Below are 18,404 nucleotides of genomic sequence, written 5' to 3'. Positions count from 1 at the left end.
TGTTCTTTGCAGGGACATGGATAAAGCTGGAAATCATCATTCTCAGCAAGGTGACACAAGAACAGAAAACCAAACACCACATGTTCTCACTCATAAGTGGGTGTTGAACAATGAGAACACATGGACACAGGGAGGGGAACACCACACAACGGGCCCTGTCAGCAGGTGGGGGGATAGGGGAGAGATAGCATTAGGAGAAATACCTAACGTAGATGACGGAGTGATGGATGCAGCAAACCACCATGGCATGTGTATACCTATGTAACAAACCTGCATGTTCTGCACATGTACTCCAGAACTTAAGGCATTAAAAAAAAAAAATTGAAATTAATACTATCCCCATCTAACAGACAATGAAACAGGCATGGAGAGGTTAAGCACCTCTTCCAAGAAGGAGTATATCTGAACCTAAGTAGTACAGCTACAGAAAAAAGATCTTTCAGCCTATACCCAACTCATAAAAGTCTTCACTGGAAACTAAAAACTCTTCATGTCTTTACCTGAAAATTCTGCATAGCCATAAGGTGGTATCTGAAAGTATCCTAGTTGTAAGTTTTCTCAGCTTCTCCTTGTCCAGAGTTGAAATATAAGCTCCCAGACTATGTCCCAACAAAGCCATATGACCTTGTTCTCCAATATTTTGGATTCTGTTAAGCAAAATTAAAGAAAGAATTAGTCAAACCATAAAAAAGGACACAGAACATAGAGACAGTATTCCACAGAAATTTCTGTCAGACTTGAAATCTACTTAATGGCCCAGAAGGCAGAAATTCAGATAAATTTAGAAAATTCAAAGGATATACAGTACTGATAGTTTGGTGAAAATTTTGAGATGGAGATATATATATATATATATATATATATAATTTTTTTTTTTAAGATGGAGCCTCACTCTTGCCCAGGCTGGAATGCAATGGTGTGATCTTGGCTGACTGCAACCTCCACGTCCTGGGTTCAAGTGATTCTCCTGCCTCAGCCCCCCAAGTAGCTGGGATTACAGGCACCCACCACCACACCCAGCCAATTTTTTGTACTTTTAGTAGAGATAGGGTTTCACCATGTTGGTTAGGCTGCTCTCGTACTCCTCACCTCAGGTGACCCACACACCTCAGCCTCCCAAAGTGCTGGGATCACAGGCATGAGCCACTGTGCCCGGCCAGAAAAATATTTTCATAATTTAGGTTCCAGGAGGTAAATATCCCTTTTTAAATTGAGTACCTACAAACTGTTTTAAAATAATTTCCTATTAAAAATATTTTTTCAGGCCAGGCGCAGTGGCTCACACCTGTAATCCCAGCACTTTGGGAGGCCGAGGCAGGCGGATCACGAAGTCAAGAGATCAAGACCATCCTGACCAACATGGTGAAACCCCGTCTCTACTAAAAAATACAAAAATTAGCTGGGCATGGTGGCGTGTGCCTGTAGTCCCAGCTACTCGGGAGGCTGAGGCAGGAGAATTGCTTGAACCCAGGAGGCGGAGACTGCAGTGAGCCGAGATTGCGCCACTGCACTCCAGCCTGGAGCCTGGTAACAGAGTGAGACTCTGTCTCGAAAAAAAAAAAATTTTTTTTCGAGATGGAGTCTCACTCTGTAGCTCAGGCCAGAGTACAATGGCGCGATCTCAGCTCACTGCAACCTCCGCCTCCCTGGTCCCAGTTCAAGCAATTCTCCTATCTCAGCGTCCCAACTAGTTGGGATTACAGGCACGAGCCACCATGCCCAGCTGATTTTTGTATTTTTTAGTAGTGACAGAGTTTCACCATGTTGGCCAGTCTAGTCTTGAACTCCTGACCTTGTAATCCGCCCACCTTGGCCTTCCAAAGTGCTAGGATTACAGGCGTGAGCCACAGCACCCAGCCCTGTTAAAATATTTTTAAGATTAAATACCAGCCTTAAGAATTCTGGACGGTAGGCTAAGGTAAAATGAGCTGAAAACATTTTTTAAAGAATTAAAGTCCAAGTCTCTGCATTAAATAAAAATTAATTGTTTATTGCAATAATACAGCAAATTCAAGAGGGACTAGGTATTGTTTCATATATAATTAAAATTGATTTTATAAAATGTTTTGTATATAATTGAAACTAATTTCCCTTATAAAGAAAAACTGTAAATAAGGAGGAAAAAGTTTAAAATTGTTAACTGTAAGTAATAATAAAAAGACAAACAGACTAATAGGACCACAGGCAACAGCCAGTTCCTAGAAAGGGAAATATAAATGGGTCTTAAAACATACAAAAAGATATTTCACTTGGTTCATAATAAAAACTTATCAGATTTCTCATGACAATATCACTTATCAAAGATCATTTAGTCTGACAACGCCTTTGCAGTTGAAGGTGTGGGAATAAAGTCCTCTCATACATTGCTGGTGGGACTGCTGAATGCCACAACTCCACGGAGGGAAATTTGGCAGGATCAATCCCAATTACAGAAGTACACACTGTCTGAGACAGCAATCCCACTTTCAGGACTTTGTCCTCGAGACACACTTGCTTCTATGAGAAGGAACACATGTCAAAAGTGACAGTGAAACATGACAGGGGACCAATAAAATAAAATATGGCTAATCAGTTCCAAGTAAAATACACAGCTCTGACAAAGGAGAAAGCTCCTGAGCATGAATATGCAATGAACTCCAAGACTTAAGTGAAAAAATGTAAGGTGCAGAACATGTGCGTAGTAATTATGTCTTAGAGAGGGTGGGCATGGACATTGTCCTTGTGTATAATACATACAAAATCTCCCGGGAAGAATACACAAGAAAGTGGTAATGTCTATCTCTAGAGAAGAAAACCAGGGAGGGAGAAACAGGTAGAAAGGAAAATTCCCTTTGTATATTGTTTTTTATTGTCAGAATTTTGAACCAAGAGAACATTTTACTTATTGCAAAACATTAAAATTAAAATAATTAAAGAGAAAACTAATCAACACAGGTGCAGCAATTCTTAGGAAGCAGAAGAACAGCAGCAGAACGGTGCTTACTCTTTAGTCCTTCTGCCAGCCCCTCTCTAAGACACGAGACCATACAAACTATGGGTTCTAATTTCAGTAAATGCCTTCAATTCACAAAATATATCTTATATATAAATGTCTTTATGAACAAAATATTTTAGTATCATATGAAACTCAATGAAATATAGCTTCTTATTTGAGCCACTTGTCAGAGTGCAATCACTACTGAAATCAAGAACACATACACTCAAAAAGAAAAGCTGCCAGGTTCTTTACCTGGGGCTCTGGGGCTCCTCATCTTCATCTCCATGCATCAGATTCTGAACCAGCTGGAGGATGCTCACCATATCTTGTCCACTGCAGAATAAAAGGAGTTGATAGGCTGGTGGGAACAACACACATACCCCACCCCTCTCCCGTTACTGCTCTTATCTAACTAGCCTTGCTAAAAAGTTTTTTTTTTTTCTTAAATAACTATAAAAGAAAGAATGTGGTACACATTTTATACTTTTTAAAAAACAAAGCTCAAATTATAAACTAAATTCTGATATAAACTTACTTGTGGCTAAATAAGTCTTCTACCTAAATATGAGTTTCATTTTAATAAATGTAACCAGTCTTTTTATTTATTTATTTTTTTAAGACAGGGTCTCACTCTGTCACCCAGGCTTGAGTGCAGTAACACGATCTTGGCTCACTGCAACCTCCGCCTCCCAAGTTCAAGCAATTGTCCTGCCTCAGCCTCCTGAGTAGTTACACACATGCGCCACAGCGCCTGGCTACTTTTTATATTTTTAGTAGAGACGGGGTTTCACCATATTGCCCAGGCTGGTCTTGAACTCCTGGCCTCAAGTGATCCACCCACCTTGGCCTCCCAAAGTGCTGGGATTACAGGTATGAGCCACCGTGCTCGGTCTTTTTGTATTTTTGGTAGACCATGTTGCTCAGGCTGGTCTCAAACCACTGAGCTCAAGCAATCCTCCTGCCTCAGCCTCCCAAAGTGCTCAGATTATAGGCAAAAGCCACTTTGCCCAGCCACCAGTCTTGCTCTAGCTACATTTCTACACATTTCATTTGAATCTTGGAGTATAAGACAGAGAGTATTTAATAAGCATGTAAGAAGACCCAAAAGTCCTTATAATATGTACCTACAATATATAATAAGCAAATTCCTTATTATATTATAATGCCAGACAGTCACAGACTATTCCAATGCCACTGGCATATCTAATTTCCTCCACTTATGAATCTTGTCTATGTGGACTAACAGGCTTTAACAATGTAAGCTTCATTTATTACCAGCTCTTCCCCAAGCTGGGAAACTTGAGAACTGATTAAAGTGTAAAAACATTTTACTTCTATCCAAGATATGTTGCTATGAAATGCTCATTACATGAGGAGGTGGAAAGTTATGAAAAGAATTCGAATGGCTGAAGTAGCAACCAATGGCAAGGCAACCTGCAACAGGAATAACATAAAGTTATCCCTCCATTAACGAGAACAGACTAATAAAATGCGTCCTCTTACAACAAAGGAAGCACCATCAAAACGATGTCCCCAAACCAATTGTCCCCAAGGTGCTGCCCTTCAAGTGAGAGGGGCTCTGGGCCCTGGACACTGTAGATAAGATTATGGCAGGCAGAGGCCCTTGGCTACCTGCCACATGACCCTGAACATGCTATTCCAACTCGTCAAGCTGAACGTTATGGACTTGAGAGGCTTCAGACAGTGAAAGTATGGTACTCAGTTGTGCCTGGCAGATTACCAGTCTTGAATGCATTCTTAAGTGTGATCCCTCCTAGTCAGTGGCTTAACGTGCTGTCATTTTGATAATTACAGATGCTGTTGGGAGTATCTCTCCTGGGGAAACATCAGTGGAATCAGGAGACTAAAACCTTAAAGCCTTTTGTTTCCATCCGTAGGCCTGAATGGAGATTTTATAGGCCCTGCTTCCTGTTCCAACCTGAGAAAGTACTTCGCGCCTCGCTTCACATGGCATTATTCATGCTATGAATAGGAGTGACTGTTTTAAAGTATTAGTATCTCAGTGAGTTAGATGTGACATTTACTGGCACACTGTGATCCTTCCTCCATACTTTTCTTTTGCAACCTGGTTCAATTTATATTCAGGTCAAAGGATATTTAAGGGAGTTGGACTGTTTACTTATGTGCAGTTTCCTGGTTATAAAAGGAAAAAAAAAATAAGTTGTATCAGAGAAGGTGGGCTGGGTCATCAATCCCAGATTAACTGCTAGTATCTTGTGAACATTTTAGTCAGCTACTTACTTTTTTGCTATTTTTCCTGCTAGCTCAAACAAGGAAGACATGACAGATTTGCTTCAGTTGCCAAACAATAAGTGATTAAATTTGACATTTTCCTTTTCTTTACTGTATTATGAAAACGATAAATCTTATCAAATTAAAATAGCTCTTACAATAAAACTCAGTCTACCAAATAGATTACAGGTTTCAAGAATGAACTAAGTATGATATACCAGTAATAATGATGAATTTTTATATCACTTTTATTTTATTTCAGAGATAGGGTCTCGTGATGTTGTCAGGGTATCCTCGAATTCAACTCAGGTGATCCTCCTGCCTCAGCCTCCCAAGCAGCTGGGAATACAGGTGTGCACCACTGTGCCTGGCTCCATGCATCATTTCTGAGTCATGAGGTTGCATGAAATTGTTGGTTTAAAAAAAAATTTTTTTTAGAGTATCTCTATCACTCAGGCTGGAGTGCAGTGGCACAATGACAGATCACTGTAACACTGAACTCCTGGGCTCAACTGATCCTCCTTCCTTGGCCTCCCAAAGTGCTGGGATTACAGGTATTACCCACTGTACCCAGCCTGTACTGAATTCCAAATGGGAGAGGGAGAGAAGCCAGCAGGTGCAGCAATATCACCAACCAGCCAAGGGTACTTCAGTTTTCTAATGTTATACTGCACAGAAGTCTATTTAAATTTGTTACATGTTCATTAAAACTGAAACCGTAAATCAATGATGGTAAGATATTGGTTTAAGAAAGGTAGGCCAGGCGTGGTGGCTCACACCTGTAATCCCAGCACTTTGGGAGGCCGAGGCGGCTGGATCACCTGAGGTCAAGGTCAGGAGTTAGAAACCAGCCTGGCCAACACGGCGAAACCCCGTCTCTACTGAGAACACAAAAATTAGCCAGGTGTGGTAGCGCACGCCTGTAATTCCAGCTACTCAGGAGGCTGAGGCATGAGAACCGCTTGAACCGAGGAGGCAGAGTTTGCAGTGAGCCCACATCATGCCACTGTACTCCAGCCTGGACAACAGAGCAAGACTCCATCTCAAAAACAAACAAACAAAAATTTACACCTTAACTAAAGGTATGGATCCTCATTGTCACCTACCTGCCCTGGAGTGGTCCTGGAATATCCCCTGACACGAGCTTCTTTCCATTTTCCTCTTCTGTTCTTCTAATTTAAAGAAAAGAAAAAGCTATTCATTTGTTTCATCATATCAAATTTCTAACTCCTAAACATGCAAACATGACTATGTTGCCTATAATCTCTTAGGGACTGAGGCAGGATTTGAAACACATTTATCATATCTCCCTGCCTCTAGTTTTAGGTACAGTTTGAGTTTCTGGAAAAGAATAAGAATATGCAACAAAAAGTTCCGTCCACTTCTTATTTAGTTGGTGCTTTATATGACCTGAATATATAACAAGTAATTACAGAGTCAAATCAATATATTAAGTAAATGAAACTCTTAACAGACAGATTTAAAAATTTTAAGCCCTTCCTCTCAATTTCAAAATCCTTTAATTACAAGGCACCTTTTACTCAAGACAAATACCAATTTTCAAGTCAGCAGAAGCTATGTGTGACACTGTGAAGCCAAGAGGTATCTTTAACAGAAGGAAACCAGAGCCACCAGCTTCACCACAGCAGGCTGAACTCGTTGAACAGGTCACTTCTGTAGTGCTCACCTCTGACTGTCCTCCAACATCTTCATTGCCTCCTTCAAGTTTTTTCCCATTTCAGCTAGCGTGGGGTCTGCTATCTGGGAAACAAAGAAAAAGGAGAAACATAAATAATTCTCTATTGCCTCTACAACACAATTCACCCAGAAAAATTAAGTGCATAATTTCTTGAAGATTTACTGTAAAATACAGGCATGATCTTAAAACTTCCATCAGTACTAAAGTGTAACAGAAAAAGTAAAAGTCCTTCAGCCCCACTTGCCACCACTTTTTTTTTAATTTTTATTTTTTGAGGTGGAGTCTCACTCTGTCACTCAGGCTGGGTGCAGTGGCGCTATCTCAGCTCACCGCAACCTCTGCCTCCCAGGTTCAAGCAATTCTCCTGCCTGAGCCTCCCAAGTAGCAGGAATTACAGGCACATGCAACCATGCCTGGCTAATTTTTGTATTTTTAGTAGAGACAGGGTTTCATCATGTTGTCCAGGCTGGTCTTGAACTCCTGACGTCAACTGATCCGCCCACCTTGGCCTCCTAAAGCGCTGGGATTGCAGGTGTGAGCCACCGCGCCCAGGCTCCTTTTGAATTTTACCATGCATACACCTATCTCCCATCCAAAAAGTAAACAAAATTAAGAATTTAAAGTTTTTCCCAGAATTACTATTTTTTTGCCATTCATTCTGGGGAGAACCAAGTGAGGCCAAAACCAAGGACCCTACCCTTCTCCACTTGGGGTCACCTTCCCCCTTGACAAGTTACTAGTCCCAGTGGGGTAACCACAAGATCCCCTCAGCCTGGCTTTTGTACATAGCCCCAAGGTACTGACAATGCATGACCTACAGTCCAAGGCAGCTGGACAGCTTAGTCTTTGTTGAGATCACACTTCTGATAATAAAGTGAGTCAGCTTCACCTCATACAAGCAATGTGGCAGTTATACAAAGACATGCTATTCTGACAAATATTATTATTTTTGAGACAGTCACTCTGTTACATAGGCTAGGGGTACAGCGGTGTGATCGTGGCTCACTGCAGCCTTGACCTCCAGGGATCAAGTGATCCCCCGACCTCAGCCTCCTGAGTACATGGGAGTACATGCGCTCACCACCACGCCTGGCTAATTTAAAAATCTTTTTTGTACATACAAGGTCTCATTATGCTGCCCAGGCTGGTCTTGAACTCCTGAGCTCAAGTTATCCTTCTGTCTGGCCCTTCCAAAGTGCTTACAAGCATAAGCCACCGCACTGGCCTTTTTGTAGAATTAAAACACACATATTCATTTCCCTTTCTCTCTTCATAATCTCTGTAATTATTTTTAGGGAGCAAATTCTTGTTGACTTCAATCTCTGTGTACTATGAGTTGTGTTATGAAAGTTATAGCTCTTTTGTTCCCCTCTTACTCTTCTTCCAAGAATGCTGCTTAAAGCAAGAGCTGTGTTTATCTTTTCCTGTTCCTCACTGTATCTAGCAGATCTTACAAAGTAGCATACAATATGTATGTATTTAGAACTGTACTGCCTCCTCAAAATTGTTTTTAAGACATTCCACTCTGCTTATCAATATAAGATTCAGAAAATGTTAAATTCTAAACGGGACCTAAGGGATCTAGTCCAGGGATTTTCCCCACTGTGTTCTCCTGAGCCTAAGGCCCCTGGGAGAACTGAAAAGGAAGGGTTAGGTAAGCAGCTGGGGCTTCTAGTTCCCTATCCTCCACTGGGCAGATAAGCTCTGTTTTATATAACAGAGGGTTTTTTTTGGTTTGTTTGTCTGTTTTGTTTTGTTTTTTAGATGGAGTATCACTCTGTTGCCCAGGCTGGAGTGCAGCAGCACAATCTCAGCTCACTACAACCTCCGCCTCCCGGGTTCAAGCAATTCTCCTACCTCAGCCTCCTGAGTAACTGGAAGTACAGGCATGCGCCACTATGCCCACCTCAGTTTTGTATTTTTAGTAGAGATGGGGTTTTGTCATGTTGGCCAGGATGGTCTCAATCTATTGACCTCCTGATCTGCCCACCTCGGCCTCCCAAAGTGCTGGGATTACAGGCGTGACCCACTGCCTCTGGCCCATAACAAGGTTTTGAGCAAAGTTTCATTTGTAAAAAGTTTCATTGAAAAAAAAATGCTTTGGGAGGCCAAGGCAGAAGAATCACTTGAGGCCAGGAATTCCAGATCAGCCTGGACAACACAGCGAGACCCCATTTTTACAAAACAAAACAAAAAAAAAGAGCTGGGTATGGTGGAGTATGCCTATAGTCCTAGCTACTTAAAAGGCAGAGGTAGGAGGATCACTTGAGCCTGGGAATTTGAGGCTGCAGTAAGCTATGATCACATCACTGCATTCCAGCCTGGAACAGAGTAAAACCCTGTCTCAAAAAACAAACAAGAAAAAAGAAAAAAAAATGTATAACATAAAAACGTCTGATTCAGGTCTAACATTTTGGAGGTGATGCAGAGAGGTTAAGCGACTTGCCTACAGTCACGGAGCTAACAAATGACAGCGAGGTGCCAGAACCTGGGGTCCCTGACTCCTGTTTCTGGCCTCTATTACATCATGCTGGCTCCCACAAGGGCTTACAAGGTAATCGTTTAGCCACAACCACTCCAATTTTTAGATAAAAAAGACAAATTTTAAAACAGATTATTTTCAATAAAATTCACCATTTTAACCACGACAAGGGTCAGAAAACACTGGTAAAAGGCCTCAGGGCTGACAGTGAAGAGAATGAGGAATAGATGACGGTCAAGAGAATTTATCATCATCCCTGAGTCAGCTGGTGATGCTCCTGATGATCCTCACTCCTGTGACACTCCCATATGTCCCCTACCATCTGGCCAGATGAAAAGATAAACAGTTTGGCTTGATCATTCACACCTTCATGCTGCCAACAACCGTCTGTCTGAAACACCCTTGTGCTTTTTATCTCTCACCACCTATTCAATTACAAGTCAATAATTCCAGGAAACCTTTAGGGATAAAGCCATCTTTGCTCTTTCACATACCCTCTAATGATACTGATGCCTTTTTTCCTAAACCAAAAATCTAGACTTGTTGCCTGACAACGGTTGTTGTATTTGTGGGGACAACGGGACAGAATGCCTGCAGCTGAGGCCATTATGATGTGCAACTACCATTTAGCCTCATGATTCCTTACATTCTTCACTGTGAATGGTTTTATAGATGTGCTTTCCAGTATAAATGTGCTCTCCAATTAGATTATAAGCTTCCTGAAGGAAGGGATTCAGATTCCTACTAATTTTGACTTCTCTTTAGACCAATGGTCTAAAGTTGGCTCAATTCTCTGATTGTCGTATTACCCTGAAAATCCCTTAGGAAGGCATGCCAGACTGGATATAAGCATACTGTTCCCTCTGTAAGTACAACACAGCTATTTCTTTCTATAGAATTATAATGAATATTTCAGTTAAGAATAGATACAATACACCAGGCATGGTGGCTCATGCCTGTACTCCCAGCACTTTGGGAAGTCAAGGCAGGAGGATCACTTGAGTCCAGGAGTTTGAGACCAGCCCAGGCAACATGGCAAAAACCCATCTCTACAAAAAATACAAAAAAAAAGTTAGTCAGGCATGGCGGCGCATGCCTGTGGTCTCAGCTACTCAGGAGGCTGAGGCGGGAGGATTATTTGAGCCCAGGAGGTCAAGGCAGCAGTGAGCCAAGATCGTGCCACTGCACTCCAGCCTGGGTGACAGAGCGAGAACCTGTCTCGATTAAAAAAAAAAAAAAAGAATAAACAAAATATAGCCTAGCCTAGGCAACATGGCAAAACCCCATGTCTGCAAAAAGTACAAAAACCAGCCTGGCATGGTGATGCGTGCATATAGTACCCAGCTACTTGGGAGGTTTACGTGGGAGGATCACATAAGCCTGGGAGGTTGAGGCTTTGGTGAGCCATAATCACACTACTGCACTCCAACCTGGACAAGAGTGAGAACCTCTCGACAACAACAAATACACACAAACACACACACACACACACACACACACACAGACACACACAGGTTGGTTCAGAAGCCATATTGTGTGAATACTCATTTGTAAACACTAAAATCCCAGGTAATGACAAGATGCTTAAACTGTGAAAGGCAGGAGGGAAATGCAGATTCATAATCCCCGTGTGAATCTCTGACTCTGGAGTATACATGCACTGCATGGACTGGCTTACATTTAAATTGTTCTTGCTGGTTGCATGTGGTGGCTCACATCTGTAATCCCAAGCACTCTGGGAGGCCAAGGTGGGCGGATCACCTAGGGCCAAGGAGTTCGAGACCAGCCTGACCAAGATGGCAAAATTCCTTATCTACTAAAAATTTAAAAATTAGCCAGGTGTGGTGGTGGGCACCTGTAGTCCCAGGTACTTAGGAGGCTGAAGCAGGAGAAACTCCTGAACCCAGGAGGAGGAGGTTACAGTGAGCTGAGATTGCACCACTGCACTCCAGCCTGGGCGCCAGAGCAAGACTGTCTCAAAAAATAAAATTAAAATTAAAAAATAAATAAATAAATTTTTATTGCTCTTCAGGAGTAAGCCCAGTAGGAGAGGGTGGGTAGGAAAAGCAGCATGGATAGTTAACTTTGGGTGAGTAAATGTGAACATGCTATGTCTCCAATGCTGTAGGCCCATGTTTGTTGCATTAATTGGATAATCGAAAATATAAAGTATTATCCAGTTTCAGGATATTAGATATAAACCAAGGAATGCTCTATGAAAAGTTGTAGATTTATTAACTGATCCCTTAAAACTAAAAACAGTGTATTCATAAGCTTCTACTGAGGGCAGCTACCACTTTCTTCATCACATTTCTTATCTTCGGTAGCTGTGGGCAATGCCAAAGTAGTTGTATGATCAATATTTATAAACATTAGCAGGGCAACAGCCAGTCACAAACCTAAATGAAGAATTAAATTCTATAAAGATGTCTATTATTCAGTACATAGAAGGAGACTGTTTGATAATGTTGACAGAAACAAAAACAACAAAAAACAGCAGGCCAGGTGCAGTGGCTCATGCCTGTAATCCCAGCACTTTGGGAGGCTGAAGCAGGCAGATCACTTGAGGTCAGGTCCTTGAGACCAGCCTGGCCAACATGGCAAAACCCTGTCTCTACTAAAAATACAAAAATTAGCCAGGCGTGGCGACCGGCACCTGTAATCCCAGCTACTCGGGAGGTTAAGGCAGGAGAAATGCTTGAACCTGGGAGGCGGAGGCTGCAGTGAGCTGAGATGGTGCCACTGTACTCCAGCCTGGGTGACAGCGAGATTCCATCCAAAACAAAAACAAAAACAAGCAAACGAAAAACAGTATTCTATGTCAGGTTCCTGGGAAAAAACGTTAAATGATTTCTGTATCCTTTTTGCAGGGTCGGACACAGAGTAAGTATTCCATCAGATTTATGATCCTCTATAATTACTAATACTAACTGGCTTGCTTACTATATTCCAGGCATTGTGCTAATAATTAACCCCTCTACACATTACTTCCTCATAAGCCCTAAATCATAGTACGCTTTACAGCCAGAATTTAAAACTAAGTATAATTCTAGAACCAGTGCTCTTAACCACTGGACAATACTCCCTCTCAACTTTATCAGTAAGTAAATGAAGCAGCTCAACACTTAAAAAAAGCTCGTACTCAAAAATTATATTTAGAACTAAGGTTTAATTTTAAAGATTATCCTTGCTTGATTAATGTTTTCACCTAGGAAGAACTCTCTCTACAGAGAAAATGTCTATTTTACAACAGTCTCAACTGATGTCCATAAACTCATCATCCAGACCAGGGCATTTGTTTTTCCTTTTCCACCAACGCTTAAACCGAACATTTTTAAGAATGAAAGTGGGGCTGGGCATGGTGGCTCATACCTGTAACACCAATACTTTGGGAGGCCAAGGTAGGCAGATCACCTGAGGTCAGAAGTTTGAGACTAGCCTGGCCAAAATAGTGAAACCCTGTCTCTACTAAATATACAAAAATTAGCTGGGTATGGCAGCATGCGCCTGTAATCCCAGCTATTCGGGAAGCTGAGGCACAAGAATCATTTGAACCCAGGACGTGAAGGTTGCAGTGAGCCGAGATCACACCACTGCACTCCAGCCTGGGCGACAGATCAAGACTCTGTTTCAAACAAACAAAAACCCCGAAACCAAAAAAAGTGCACCAAAGCATTTACAGAGGGAGTATATCTACATGCACATTTTCTGACAGATGCTAATTGCTGAGAATTTAGAAACAGTTATACCTCTCTGCAAATTTATAAACTGTATTTCAAGTATGTTAACTCTGTCGTGTAATGAAGTGGGTTCAGTATTTTTGCTACAATTATATCTAATACAGATGCATGGTAGCTATCATTTTATTCTCCTTTCCTAAGGAGAACCACTGAAGCGTATGGTCATGGCCACAGAACTGAGAGTGTTGTTGTTGCTGTTTTTGAGACAGTTTCACTGTCTCTCAGGCTGGAGCACAGTAGCACTAGCAGGATCTCTGCAACCTCCACCTCCTGGGCTCAAGTGGTTCTCCCTCCTCCACCTCCCGAGTAGCTGGGATTACAGGCACCTGCCATCGCATCCAGCTAATTGTTTGTATTTTTAGTAGAGACAGGTTCTCATTATGTTGGCCAGGCTGGTCTTGAACTCCCAACCTCAGGTGATCTGCTCTCCTCTGCCTCCCAAAGTGCTGGGATTACAGGTGTGAGCCACTGTGCCCAGCCAGAACTGAGACATTAAAAGGTAGCTCATTTTATAAAACAAGCCCTACTATTGATACCTTCATGAGCACTTTTTTAAATTTTTTTTTTTTTTTTTTTTTTTTGAGACACAATCTCGCTCTATCGCCCAGGCTGTACAGTGGCGTGATCATAGCTGGCTGGAGCCTTGAATTCCTGGGCTCAAGAGATCCTCTACCCTCAGCTACTTAAGCAGTCAGGGCTACAGGCACACGCCACCATGCTTAATTTTTTAAAAATTTTTGGAGAGACAAGGTCTTGCTATGTTTCCCAGGATGATCTCAAACTCCTGGCCTTATAAGCAATCCTTGGCCCCCTAAAGTGCTAAGATTAGAAATGTGGGCCACAGTGCCTAGTCAAGAATCATTTTTATGCTAGGTGATTTTTATCACTTTTATGCTAGGTGATTTTTATCACTTTCGGACAGTATGGGATATTAAAATACTCTGCCACTATCAGAAGAAATATTACACATGTAATGTTAAAATTGCTTTAAAGTTCTGACAATTTAAATATTAGGGAAAAGTCAAGAATCAAATGCAAGGTAAAATAACATAGGAGGTCAGGAAGCAAGTCTCAGTTTTTTAAAAAAGCTAATATTATAAATTTATGTGGAATAAGGCTGCATAGATTGATAAAAAAAAAAAAAACACTTACTTTTGCTTTTGGCTAGAATTATATCAACCTAGCATGAGGTACAATTCCTGCCTCTCTCATCTGGAATATATTCTATTTTCTATTTTGTTCTTTTTGTTAATCAATACATAATAATTGCACATATTTATGGGGTATAAGTCATCTTTTTTGGTTTTTAAAAACTGCTGCTAAACTGATTCGACATTCCATATATAGGATGCATCCTGAAGTATGAAAAAAATCACCATTTAATGGATGTTTACAGTTACTAGTAATGAGATAAACAATTTTTTTCTTTCTTTTTCTTTTTATTGAGACAGAGTCTTGCTCTGTTGCCCAGGCTTCTGTGGGCTCACTTCAACCTCCACCTCCCAGATTCAAGCGATTCTCCTGCCTCAGCCTCCCGAGTAGCAAGGATTACAGGCACGCACCAGCATGCCTAATTTTTGTATTTGCAGTAGAGACAGGGTTTTGCCATGTTGGCCTCAAGTTCCTGGCCACAAATGATTCACCCGCCTCAGCCTCCCAAAGTGCTGGGATTACAGGTGTGAACCACTATGCCTGGGCAATAATCTTTCATTAATAAAGTTTATTTACTAAGATGTTGTTTATCAGATCTTCCAAAAAGTGGAAACTACAGTAGATATAAAAGGAGTTTTTCGAGCCTAAGATTTGGGAATTAACACACTAGCCACTTTAAAATTTTTCTCAGCTTTTGAAAGCACACTAATCAACACTTTCCTCCATTAAACCAGTTCACCAAAGTGTAAATTTAAAAAATTATACATTTGGCTGGGCATGGTGGGTCATGGCTGTAATCCAGCACTTTGAGAGGCTGAAGCAGCCGGATCATGACGTCAGGAGTTCGAGACCAGCCTGGCCAACATGGTGAAACCCCATCTCTACTAAAGATACAAAAAATTAGCTGGGTGTGGTGGTGCACACCTGTAATCCCAGCTGCTCAGGAGGCTGAGGCAGGAGAATCGCTTGAACCCAGGAGGTGAAGGTTGCAGTGAGCCAAGATCATGTTGTTTTACACTCATATATGTATTTACTGTTACATGATTGGGGAAAAAAATACCTCAAATACCAGAATTTACAGACATTACAGTTGAGCATAAATCTAAGTTAAAAGGCGGGGGGACAGGGATGGGATGGGAGGGTGGTAAGGGCTAGAGTGACAGAAAGCAGGTATCTACAGTAAAGGGACACAGAGACATTTTCAGGGAGATGGAAATGCTCTGTACCTTTTTTGGGTGGGTGAGTAGGGGATTTTTTTTTAAGACAGGGTCTCACTCTGTCCGCCAGGCCGAGTGCAGCAACACTATGATGGCTCACTGCAGCCTCACCCTCCTGGGCTCAAGCAGTACTCTCACCTCAGCCTCTCAAGTAGTTGGGACTACAGGTGCATGCCAACAAGCCTGGTTATGTTTTTATTTTTTATAGAGATGAGGGTCTCACTATGTTGCCCTGGTTGCCCTCAAACTCCTAGGCTCAAGTGATCCTCCTGTCTTGGCCTCCTCAAGTGTTGGAATTACAGGTGTGAGCCACTGCTCCAGGTCAGTGCTTTTTATCTTGATCATGTGATAATATGACTATATACAACTTCCAAAACACAAACTGTGTAATTAAAATGGGTATTTTTGTTTTATGTAAACTGTCCCTCAATAAAGGGAAGTGAATCAATTTAAAGTAGATTTAAAAGACAATATTAAGCAAATAATAGTATAGGTGGTACATCAATGTGGCCAAATTCACAAATGGTATATGAATAACTGCTTTTGGAAGATACAGAGCTAAGCCTTTAAAGAGAAGGCTTTTAAGAGAAGCAGCCTCTATAAAAAAAAAAAAAAAGAAAGAAAAACAAAGTCTAAAATGTATTTTTAAAAGTACATTAAGAATAACATTAATCAGTAATAGAAATATGTAGTACTTTAGTTTCAACAAGGTTTTTTTCAGGAGAGGAATGTTCTTATTTGGGGGACTCTTTGGGCTAACTAAAGAGAAAACAGCTGCTCATATTAGAAGACCTTGGTGTTATCAAATGCTAGTGTACACCATATGCATTAGACATAAAAAATCACTACCTTTCTTCGGCTAAGATAAAAAGCAAGAGGTAAAGCTCCAAACAGCTGTTCCTAACTTACCAAGTACTCTTGCCTCCTACAGCTTTCTAAACAAGGCAAATCCGGAAGATGGATAATCATTCAACCTTCATCTCTGCAAAAATCATTTCTTTTCCTCCCAGGAGAAAAGCAAACAGTGTCTGCTATCTAGCACTAAACAAGTTCCCCAAACACCACACGTCTACTTTAATACATACCTCTGAGAAGCCACAGCAGGAACACAATGTTCCTTATGGCAAGGATGAGAGAAGAGGACAGGAGTCCTCCAAGTTGATACAGTGACTTGTAAACCTGGTTTATCTTGTTGGAGTCTCAGTTTTTTACATTTGTAGGTATTTTTGCCTGATTCAACAGTACAGTAATTAAGAACTAGAACTTTTGTTTCCTCCCATCTTTTTTTTTTTTTTTTTTTTGAGATGGAGTCTCACTCTGCCGCCCACACTGGAGTGCAAGTGGTGCAATCTCCTGAGTAGCTGAGACTACAGGCATGCGCCACCACACCTGTCTAATTTTTGTATTTTTAGTCGAGACGGGGTTTCACCATGTTGGCCAGGCTAGTCCCCAACTCCTGACCTCAGGTGATCCACCCACCTCGGCCTCCCAAAGTTCTGGGAGTACAGGTGTGAGCCACCACGCCCAGCTGTCTCCTCTCATCTTCTAAGAACTGCATACTCTTTGAAAGTCTTATTTTTAACCATCATGGTCTCTACGCTTGAGTGTGTCTGTAAGAACATGAAGACATACTGTAATTACTGGCTCATTAAGCATCATAATCTTCCTAGTTGCAAAGGGTTAGCCAAGTACTGTATAAGGTATGAGTATTTAACCCTATAATTCGCTCAAGAAGAGACGCGAAAAATAAGAACGAAAAGGGCAAAAACAGGAGGGGGGGCAGCAGCTCACGTCTATAATCCTTGCACTTTGGGAAGGCCAAGGCAGATGCATCACCTGGGGTCAGGAGTTCAAGACCAGCCTGGCCAACATGCTGAAACCCTGTCTCTACTAAAAATACAAAAAATTAGCTGGGTGTAGTGGTGGGCACCTGTAATTCCAGCTATGCAGAAGGCTGAGGCAGGAGAATCGCTTGAACCCAGGAGGCAGAGGTTATAGTGAGCCGAAATCGTGCCACTGCACTCCAGCCTGGGCAACAAAAGCAAAACTCTATCTCCAAAAAAAAAAGAAAAGGGCAAAAATACTCAACAGTGGAAAGGAGGCAGTAAAGTTAACAGCACAGATCACATCTCAGTCACAAAGAGCAGTACCTGAAGGTGGGAAAAGGCCTCCAATCACTTGACTCAGACATGCGTTGGAGATGCTAGAGATCCAGTCCATGTTCCAAAAAACTGTGTTCCCAAAGACCATTATTGCAGAGTCGATTCATACAGACCTTATAACATGAGTAAACGCTTCCAGATAACTATACCGATGGACAAATACCATACAACAGAAAGCTCTATTTCTAAACACTTCACTGTTTATCTGGAATCACACCCTTATTCTGGAACAAAAAGAAAATTGCTAAAGCGAAGCATGCTATAGTCACTCGATACTGTTATAACGCTTTCTTAGGTTAGGCTTTTTTATAGGCAGTGTTTCCTAGGGCTTGTTAGCGAGCGATCAAATCAGAAAGGTAAAGACGAAATGGCTTTCCTGTCTCTTGATTTTTATCTACCAGCAATGTAAGGCACACTCATAAAGAACTGCATTACATTTACAATTAAACTCTGAAAAGCATCATTCTGAGCTATATATTCTGCCTAAAGAATGTCTTCCACACAATCTTTTCTGGTCACTTCTCCATGCAGTCACAACTTGCTTCTTAATTCCTATGCTTTTCATCCCTCCTTACTATATAAGGATTTGTCCAAAAAAAGTATGCCCCTTACATAGCCTCCTTCAGGGGTCACATCTTATTCATCTTGTGTCTCTGTCAGCACTCAACACGGGGCTTTGACCACAGATGACCTTTTATGAATTGAAGCTGACCTTCAATTCA

The 18,404-nt window shown here is 41.4% G+C and overlaps 1 protein-coding gene across 3 annotated transcripts in view; it reads right to left on the bottom strand.

The window, feature by feature from the left end:
• Positions 1-18,404, bottom strand: part of PDXDC1 (pyridoxal dependent decarboxylase domain containing 1) — a 63,096-nt gene that overhangs the window by 39,323 nt on the left and 5,369 nt on the right. For all 3 annotated transcript variants that reach the window (XM_012477433.1, XM_012477431.2, XM_012477432.1), the window contains exons 2-5: positions 6,918-6,991; positions 6,337-6,402; positions 3,230-3,310; positions 501-647 (exon numbers count right to left, since the gene is read on the bottom strand). In XM_012477433.1, coding sequence (XP_012332856.1) covers positions 501-647; positions 3,230-3,310; positions 6,337-6,402; positions 6,918-6,967 — 344 coding nt within the window. In that variant the 5' untranslated portion in view covers positions 6,968-6,991. The remainder of the gene's footprint in view (positions 1-500; positions 648-3,229; positions 3,311-6,336; positions 6,403-6,917; positions 6,992-18,404) is intronic.

This window comes from Aotus nancymaae, unplaced genomic scaffold, assembly GCF_030222135.1.
Source record: "Aotus nancymaae isolate 86718 unplaced genomic scaffold, 86718_ANA_hifiasm-v0.15.2.pri h1tg000049l, whole genome shotgun sequence".
Taxonomy (NCBI): Eukaryota; Metazoa; Chordata; class Mammalia; order Primates; family Aotidae; genus Aotus; species Aotus nancymaae.
This window is presented reverse-complemented; position numbering and strand designations above follow the sequence as displayed.